The sequence below is a fragment of the Phaseolus vulgaris genome, chromosome 7, assembly GCF_000499845.2.
Source record: "Phaseolus vulgaris cultivar G19833 chromosome 7, P. vulgaris v2.0, whole genome shotgun sequence".
Lineage (NCBI taxonomy): Eukaryota > Viridiplantae > Streptophyta > Magnoliopsida > Fabales > Fabaceae > Phaseolus > Phaseolus vulgaris.
Window position 1 is genome coordinate 29,890,462 of NC_023753.2, and position 10,051 is coordinate 29,900,512.

Sequence of the window (10,051 nt, forward strand, 5' to 3'; positions counted from 1 at the left end):
TAATAATCACTAAATTCAATAAAGCAATGAACATGCATCCCTTCATGTATACAATAGTTACTTTCCAAGCATGAACTTGTTCCCTTCAACACTATCCTTCTTTTTTCTTTTTTTAACTTAGAAAACAATTAAAGAAAATTGTATAGAATTTACTTATAAAATAAGATTTATATTCTATTTATACGTTATAATTTATTTATATTTTTATAAAGTGTTTGAAGTATTAAAATACTGAATATCCATTAAGGGAATAATATTTCATTGAAAATGATTGATAGCAAAGTCATCCATTGTTGCAGCTGTAAAATAGCAACGTGATGAGCACTTGGCATAAGCATGAACCCAAAGTGCATATATTCTTATGTATTCATAATCAATTCTATTTATTAATATTTAAATTTAATCTGTATATTTTGATACATTTTTTGTTTCATCATTTAACAATACAACACAACACATGAATTACCAAACAAAAATATTTTGAGAAATTAAAATTAATTTTCAGCTGCATTTGCATGGTGACAAATCAGACCGTTGGTTTCAACTGTCACTGATCAAGAGGAAGAGGAGAGGGAGGGACCGACTCGTAATTTCGCGCCTAATTTGTCTTCAATCTTCACTTTCTTTAGCATTTTGTTTTTAATTATTTATTGATGATTTTGTTTATTCCTTATTTTGGAAGGAAAGAAAAGAGAAATTCTATGCCATCTTTGATCAGAAATGGCCTCTGTACCTCATCCTCTCTGTTTCTCTTCGCAGGCTGCAGAACAGAACAGGTACCTGCATTTTCCAGCACCAAAAAATGTGAGCAAAATATAATAAATCAGGAAATATTTGTGAATTATCCACCCATTTTTTAATTTATTTATTTCTGAAATTTGTGTCCTTTTGAATTTATTTGATTTAATGCTGATAACTAAAATTGCAGTTGGTAGTTGGTAATCTAAGGCGTAATGCGTTACGGTTGGGTTGGTTTCAATTCACTTTCTGTTTATGTTTATGGTTACTTCATAATTTATTAGTATAGGTTGTTCGATGAGGGAAGTGTATATTTCGTTTTCATCAATCAATTACTCTATTAAAATGAAAATCTGTTCCTATTTATTTATTTAATTGTTTGTTTTTTGTCGTTGTCTAAGGAGTTGAGGATTTATTTATGGCTTTGCTCAATTTGTTTGATGTTGGTTGTTGTTGTGGTTGTGCCGTCGATGATTGTGGATGATGTATGGAATTTTTCTTTGTTAAAATGGCGCGTCAACTAAATGCAATCCACCATTCATGGTTGTTCTGATTTAATCATTAGGCTTGAGTTTGAATCCTGAATATGTAACCATGTTAAATATTGGAAAAGGATTTTCTTTCATATTTACCATTGTCTTCTTGGATTCGAGTATGGTTGTTTATGGAGGAAGATACATGTGTTCATAAAAGTAAAAATATTGAATGCAATGCATTTAATTTGAGTTTCAATTTTAATTTTTTTGAGTCTAATGGTTGTTGTTTTGTTGCCATTTTTGTAGCCTTCTAGCCTTAGCTCATCATCAATCTTGGTGAGGCAATTTTGGGCTTTGAGTTGGGTGGCTGTGATTTGATTGATGAGTTTCCCTGTCTTGTCTGAGTCTTGTGGGTTTGTAGAGCGACTGTGGTGGAGATGGCATCAAGTGGTAAGGGAACTTCATTTGTCAAAGCAAAGAGGATGAAGGGGTTCATTTCCCATCTTTCATCTGCAGCTAGTGAGTGGTTTTTGTTATTTCTGCTGCTACTAGATGCCTTGCTGTCATATATGCTCACCAAATTTGCAAGCTATTGCCGACTACAACTGCCCTGCTTGTTGTGTTCTAGGCTTGATCACATCTTAGGCTGTGAAAGCCCAGAGTTATATGAGAACCTGTTTTGCAGCAATCACAAATCGGAAATATCATCTCTCATTTTGTGTCATGTTCATGGTAAGCTAGCAAATGGGCATAAGATGTGTGATGATTGTCTTCTGTCAGTCACTGCAAAGACCAAGAGCAAATCTCACAGATTGTTGGTGGGTAAATTTGGGCTGGTTCTTGGTGATGCTGGTTTCAAAAGTCCATCACTAAGTAGAGATTTGTTTGCTGGCTCTAAGGGTGCAAGATTATGTACAATACAGTGTACTTGTTGTGGTAAGCTTTGGAAGTCAGATCAGAACTCCCCAAGATCTATCCAACTAAAATCACCTGGTAGAACTGCTCTTAAGCCATATATTCCTTTGCCATGTGCACCAAGGCAAAGCCGTTTAAATCACAGGGATAACATGAGGAAAATGAGGGATAAGTTTTGTGGATTAGAGGGAAAAAACAGTTTTCAGCCATTATCTCATGTTGGGTATTGCGAGCTGAGACTGACTTCAGATTCTGAGAATGAATTTCCATTTTCCGATGACGATGATTTTAGCACCAGTAGTGTGTTTCAGGAGAACATTGAAGCTAGCAATGATCCCATGTCTCAAATTACATTACCACCTCCCACAAAATGCATTCCGAGTAATTCGAATCCGGAAAATTTAAGTGGTAGTTCTGCCAAACCCATGCCCTTGTCCTCAGCTCAATGTGTGGAGCCTAATGTCAGCAAACATCAAGACGTGAATGCCAATTCTGCAGTAGAAATCAACTTGCAGCAAACAAATCAGGAGTCATTCAGTTCTGAACTGGCTGAGCTCATTTCACTAGATGAGGTTTCATCATCACCTATTGTTTTGAATGTTCCTAACAGAGAATCAGAACCAGAAGACAGTAAGATTACTTTTCCTTCTCAGGATTCTCTTCCTGCTCCCCTATCTGAGCTTATGACTTTGAACGGCAGAAATGCACATGCTGGAGCATCATCAAAAAAATGTAAGATTTCCCTTTCCCTGTATTTCAAATTTTATTATTCAAAATAGTTGTTTAACATCTGCTTTCTGAAATATTTCCAGCTGCGGATGTTGCGCAAGCAAGTGATACCGGAATGGTATCTGAAAAGAATGGGGAAGTTTTAGAGAAGATTGGTACAGAGGAAAAAATATCTACTGAGACTGGTCCGGTGGTATGTGATGCTGCTCCTACAAATCCTAGTCAAGAGAACTCAAGTAACATGAATAAGTTCTCGGTCGTCACTAAGGAAAGAGAAGAAACTGATTTTGTCACAAAACAACCAACCACTGAGGAAGTTGATACCATCAAGGAGGAAGTGGAGCAATCACCATTAGATAATTCTTCTCCTAATGGATCTAACTTATCATCAACTTTTCCTGTTGATCACGTTGACTCGCCTGAGACACATACTGAGGCTTCTAGTCCAAATGGAGTTCAGGTACTCCAAAAGTCACCCTCGGTGGAATCTGGTCTTGAATCTCTGGATGATAGCAATATTGCTGAAATTGAAGGAGAGTGTTATGCTGATAAATTGAGGCGACACATTGATTATTACAGGAAATGCTTGGATTCTTTACTTAAGGAACTGGAGGAAGAAAGAAACGCTTCTGCTGTTGCTACAAATGAGGCAATGTCTATGATTACACGGTTACAGGAGGAGAAGGCAGCACTGCAGATGGAGGCTCTTCAATATTTAAGAATGATGGAAGAGCAAGCAGAATATGATAATGATGAATTGGAGAAGGTTGGTGATATGCTCACTGAAAAGGAAAAGGAGGTACAAGATTTAGAAGCCGAGCTGGAATTTTATAGATCGAATATGCCGGGTGTTGAGGATATGGTCCACGATATGCATAAGGAAAGTCAGGATTTGAAAGGAGAAAAGACAACAACACAAAATACTGGTGTGCCTAACATCATCAGAAAATTTTCCAGTTCAAAGAATGTTGAAGTATCCAGAGTTGGCGATGAAGCTATGACTGGTGGAACCTTCATTTTAGAGTTTGAAGAGGAAAAGGAATACATTTCTCAATGTTTGAAAAACTTGGAACAGAAAGTTCATGAAATTTATTTGCATGCGCCTAATGACAGACCTGAGAAACTTGAAGCCAGTAGTAAATCAAATCAACAAGGAGCTTCTAATGGTGAAGAGCATCAATTAGATGGTCATGAAGAGACCGACTTGTCCACACAGAAAAACATTAATATGTTGAATGGAAATCATATTGATAAGGATGGATCAGCTGCTTCAGATGATTGTTCTCTTAGTGTAGAAAACAAGCCAACAGTCTCCACACCTAGAAGAGAACTTGAGTTGGTTGTTCTAGAAAATGAAATATCAGACCTTAATGACCGGTTAGAAGCACTTGAACTTAATCATGAACTTCTTGAACACCTAACAAATTCTCTTAATAGCAATGATGGAAAACTATTTATCCAAGACATAGCTCATCGACTGCATGAGCTACGGAAAATTTGAATAAGATGAAGACGGTAAGCAGTCAAACATAAGTGTTTTTAGCTCTTCCTTTATTTTTAGGCACAAATAAACTTTCATACAGCATTTAGTATAAAACATTGTTTACACTCGTACCAATGGAGACGATATGAATCCTCCCAGAATTTTCTGAATTTGCTTTGACAATTATATGCCTGTGCTCTTTCAAAACATGTAACCAATGCTGGACATGCTTGTTGGCCAGGCGTGGGGTTGCTCAATGATTATGGATGTTTATGAATAGATTTTACAACTTTGTAACTCTCACATGTTAAACTCTGCTTCAAATGTTGGTCTTGATTTAAATTCTAATGACAAGATTAAGTTTTGTAATGTCCAATGTAATTTGTAGAGGGTTGCAACTGTTGAGTCCTCAGTTCTGCTTTTTTGGGTTTTGATCTCTCAGTTCTGTTAGGTCCTTCAATTGGATCTTGTGATTGTCAAGTTTTCAAGTCCAAATTCCTTAATGTGTTAGCAGATTAACTTGTCCTTTTGTATACATGTTATTTTGCTCGTGCATCATTTTGCATGAATAACTTGAGCATATGCTATAATATGTTACTGAGTATCATTTGTACACTACAAAGCTTTATTTTTTAAATCAGAATATTTTTGACAAAAATTATGGACTCAATTTTTTTTAGCTCAAGTTTAATAACTTTCTTAAAGCAAAAAAGAAATTAATATAGCAATGACCATTGAAAATGTAGTATAATCAATAAAAGATATTCTTGACTCATTTCTTCATTTATAATATTTTTCATTAAACATGCCTCCATAGTGAATTCTTTTTGTAGTTTATCATGTATAAAAAGTGTAATAATGAATATCATAAACTGATTGGATAGAGCTTGAAAAATAGGTTAAGACTAATGTGTCTAGTGCATAAAATGAATTGGTAAAGCTAATAAAATAATGGTTTAAATTAGAAGGGGTCAATTTTGATAAAGTCATTTTAGTATGCTTCCTAAATGAGTTTAGAACAAATCAATATATAGGTTTATAGGTCAATATGTTTTTAAAAACAATAATTATAGTTTTTTAAAATAAAAAATATATTATATATTTTATTAAAATATATATTTATATATCAAATTATTACATAAATAAGACTTGACAGAAAAAATTGTTCATTTAAAATATGAATCAGATCAGACTAAACAATGTTTTGAAATGGAGTATCCATTTTATCATCTCTATAATTGACTATCCATTATAAAATATCTTATTTATATGCTAATCATCATAAGGTTGAAGAAGAGTGAATAGTTCCTTAATCAAAGTGGAATGCAATGCTATGAGTGCATGCATATTCTGAGAGTGGAGAGTCTCTTATAAGTCTATACAGAGTCAAATCTTGTCTTAAATATCTTTTTTGTCTCCAATAGGAACCACATGATTGAGTGATTAAACCAACCTCCAAATGGAACTTGAAACCCTTTCATGGTGCCTTTTTCTTTTGTTTGCAACCCTACTTTAGTTCTTCTAGTGCTCGAGTGTGGTTTGATCCGATTTTTATTTACAAATACATATTACATAAAAATATATATGATTGGACTTTGATATACAAAAAGTTTTAAATTAATTTTTATACTTTAGTTTAGATTAATTTTACATTTTTATTGTATAATTTTTTTTATCTTATATAATACAATGATTTAATATTATATTATAATAAATAGTTTTATTTTTTTATTAAACTATAATTAAATATTTATTCTTTTCATTATTATGCAAACTATTAATAGTTAAATAATTTGTTTATTTAATTTTTTATCGGTTAATGAATTAGAATAAAATATAAATGTATTAAATTTTAATAATTCCAACAAAGACGAGTAATAACTTTTTTTTATCAGCAAAGAATAAATAAATTAAAATGAGACACTTCAGGGATGTCCCAACTTTTATACAAAACACCCAAAACAAGTGTCCTAACACCCTACCAACACAGGATCCAACAAACAATACACTACAAACCAACAATACAAAACCAGTTCAAGATATAGGAACCCAACAAATACAGTTACATCAACCCACCAAGAGATCACACTCTCAATATAGAACAAGTACCCCACAACTAAACAGGATCTTTGCCAGCAGGTGGAGGTGCCAAACAAGTGACAAAACTTGACACACCGATCCTACAAGAGGAACATGTACGCCAAAAAGAAATCCACCAAAGAGATCACACCCTTAGTACAAGACACAACACCCAACAACAAACAATGTCTTTGCAGCAGGCTAAAGAACACCAAATACCCAAGTGCCAATACCAACAAACCAATACATATTCCAGATCTGCAAGAAGCAGTTATAGCCAGATAGACTTGCACACACCACAGACACCATCCAAGCGCAACCCAAAGCCACACACCTCAATCTAACCTTGCCAGATAGGAGTACCCGATGAAACCTGCACAAAACACACCATTACTACCAAGTCTGGGAAAATTCGTAACAACTAACAAGTGCATTCATAACAATGTAACAAAGTTAAATTTGTTTGTTGTACTACATAGTTGAGATATACTCTAACATCCCAAGTTTAAGACGTCTTATTCACATGGTCAAACACATCTCTAGTTCTTGAAAGTGTCTTTCACCTAATCATTGAGTTTAACACACTTAATTACTATATGTCAGACTAATGTAAAAACTTAACAATGATATTCATGTTAATCGAGTTTAACATCACGCAAACTCAACTTAACTCTATAAATAAGTTGACCATATTTAGGTTAAGATACAAATTTAATGATATTTATTATTCACAATCACCAAATATCAAACACTAACTTGAGCATTACACAATCTTTTACAAATATTCTCCCACGTGAGTTGATTATTATTGTTTTTATCATTTAATATCCATTCTTATCATTATCATAGACCCTAAACTACTATCATTATCACGACCTTACAACATTCATTCTCACTTCCATTATAGTTGCTATTTTTTTTTAAAATATTTTAGTTATTGGATTAAGTGTTAGTTAAAGTCCTATATTAGATAGAAATGAACATGAAAACTATTTTAAAAGAAGAAGAAAACTCATGTTTTTGGTTAAAAGTCATGTCATGATTTTTATATACATTTTCTCAGGACTTGTTATAATAATTAACACTATTGTAAATGTCGCCATTTTTTTTTATTTTTTCTTAATTACTACTTGTAGAACAAACTATTAATATTACACCTTTACAGTAAAGTAAGAAACAATATTAATTAATTTTTATTTTATTTTCATTCTATCATATTTATCCAAAATATGCCTATAAAGGAAATCTTTATGTAATTGTATTATATTCAAATGGTTAATTATATATAAGAGTACAAGTCTAATTCAAAACTATAAAATTGGTAAGCCAATCATGTTAATTAATTAAAGATATTAACTAACCTAATATAAAATATTACAAAGAATATTACAAATATTTACAAGAATATTTACATATTTCATCATACTTGTGGTCAGAATAAGAGCTTCTCATAAGTTGAGGCTGACATGAAAATATCGAAGTTGGATGATAAGGCAGTGAAGACCATTTTCATTGGATATAAGCATGGATGATACAAATCGTACAATCCAATGACAAAGAAGGTGATTATCAGTTGAGATGTTACATTTGCCAAAGATGAGGAATGACAATGGAATGCAGTAACTGTTATGGATTCGAAAAAATGATATATTTACATTTTGAATGATGATGTGGAAGATAGAGTCACTCTTGAAGCACCTGCAGTTCAATCTGAAGCTATAGTTCAACCTGAAGTTGTAATTCAACCTGAAGTTGCAACTCCAATTGCAACTATGATGGAACGACCAAGAAGGCAACAACGACAACCTGTACACCTTCAAGATTGCGAAGTAAATCTTGATTATGATGTTGATGACAATGGAGATTTGATTCACTTTGCTTTTCTTGCAGATTCAAAACCTGTGAGACTTGCAGATGTCATTCAACACCCCAAATGGCAAAAGGCTATGAATGAAGAATTGATGGCCATTGAGAAAAACAATATCATGACTCAAATTGGTTTTAATCTAGATATTTCAATTAAGATTTATGTTGACAATGTCTCTGCAATTAATCTTGCAGAGAATCCAGTTTTTCATCAAAGTAAACACATTGATATTCGATATCACTTCCTACGAGACCAAGTTGGGAAGAACATGATCAAATTAAAATATCGCAAATCAGAAGATCAGATTGCAGATATTTTCAATAAGCCATTGAAATCAATGCTTTCATCAAGTTAAGAGATTTGTTGTTCAGGAAGGTTGTTCCAAATCAGAAAATTAAGGGAGGATGTTGGTTATAAATTCAAATTTTATTATTAATTCTGATTTTATTACCCCTAAACTATTTTACTGTTATTATTGCATTAATGATCAGTTTACAGGAATGTTAGTATGAATCAGTTCAACAGTTTTGCAATTTTATGCAATTACATTCAATCAGTTGCTACAACCTTTTGTCTTCTGTTATTTCCTTCAATTAGTTCCTATAGAGACGGACTTGAAAAATCGTAAAAAATCGTAAAAGAGTATGCATGAAACCATTTAATGAAAATGTTTAGAAATTTGATAGCGAGAGGAAACATGGAGGATACAAACTTATCCATGAGCAATTTTCGCACGTACAAAATGTATTTCAATATTTTTTATGCGGTCATGTTATATAAAGTTACTAGAGAGATACCTTGCACTCACATTTTCATACTATACACTAATGTAGCCTTATGAATTGGATAATGAAGTTCTAGTAACATATTACAAATCCAAAAAGACTCAAATTATATTGCTACCATGTTATATTTTACTTGAACACTTAATTGAGACAAAGTTGGTTGTGGTTAAAGGAGCAGGAGATATGATTACCTATGAGAAAAGCACAATAACTAGAAGTGAACCATCTAATACAAGGATATTCTCCCTAAGCAACATTTTTTTTTTATCAGCAAGAAACAAATAAATAAATATGAACCACTTTAGGGGTGATCCAACCCATATACAGAGCACAATATATAAGTCCCCTCATCCCTTCTAAACAACCTAACCTTTTAAAACAAAGAACAACAAACAACCCAACCGAAGAGGTACCTCTTATAAAAGCTCACTTAGTTGAAAACATACAAGCCACATGATAAATGCACCACTCAGAGTAAGTAAAACTAGCAGAAACAGTTTTAGATGTTACTTAAGACCAAGCCTTTAATTGTGCCAAAGTGAACACTTCTGAAAAGTCAATCACCCCTCCTTGAAAAATATGTTTATTCTTGTGCTTCCATAATTCACTAACTACAGCAATCCAAACACAATTCCAAACAACATTTACCTGGGCAAGAGCATTTAGCAAATTAAAATGCAGGAAGTGAGCAGTTGGATCAACATGATCAACTGACGCAATCCCTAACCATGCATAACACTTATTCCAGACTAACCAAGCACTCCTGCAATAAAAAAACATGTGTTTTGTCGACTTCACTGCCATCCTGCAAAAACTACATAGATTGATATCAACCAAAACCCCACGCCTTTCAAGTTAGCTTTTGTGGCGATCGAATTAATCAACACCCTCCAAGCGGTAACCTGTGCTGAGGGTAAAGCAGTAGTCTTCCAAAGGGTGTCATGTATATAATGCAAAACTCTTTCCAGAGCATGTATAT

General features: G+C 33.2%; 1 protein-coding gene across 5 annotated transcripts; it reads left to right on the plus strand.

Annotated features, from left to right (window-relative positions):
* The first annotated feature begins 467 nt into the window (after positions 1-467).
* On the plus strand, positions 468-4,739 carry LOC137829807 (probable myosin-binding protein 4). 5 transcript variants are annotated; one of them, XM_068636734.1, is made up of 4 exons: positions 468-586; positions 760-804; positions 1,521-2,861; positions 2,942-4,739. In XM_068636734.1, exons 3-4 carry the CDS (start codon positions 1,652-1,654, stop codon positions 4,357-4,359), a joined length of 2,628 nt encoding a protein of 875 aa, XP_068492835.1. In that variant the 5' UTR covers positions 468-586; positions 760-804; positions 1,521-1,651; the 3' UTR covers positions 4,360-4,739. The 5 variants fall into 5 exon arrangements, with proteins under 5 accessions (XP_068492835.1, XP_068492831.1, XP_068492832.1 ...); XM_068636730.1 differs by lacking the exon at positions 468-586 and having other exon boundaries at positions 642-776; XM_068636731.1 differs by lacking the exon at positions 468-586 and having other exon boundaries at positions 663-804.
* Positions 4,740-10,051: the final 5,312 nt, after the last annotated feature.

Coding starts and splice junctions, on each gene's coding strand:
- LOC137829807 (XM_068636734.1), top strand. CDS start 1,652: ATGGCATCAAGTGGTAAGGGAACTTCATTTGTCAAAGCAAAGAGGATG. Junction 2,862..2,941: donor TGGAGCATCATCAAAAAAAT/GTAAGATTTCCC, acceptor AAATATTTCCAG/CTGCGGATGTTGCGCAAGCA.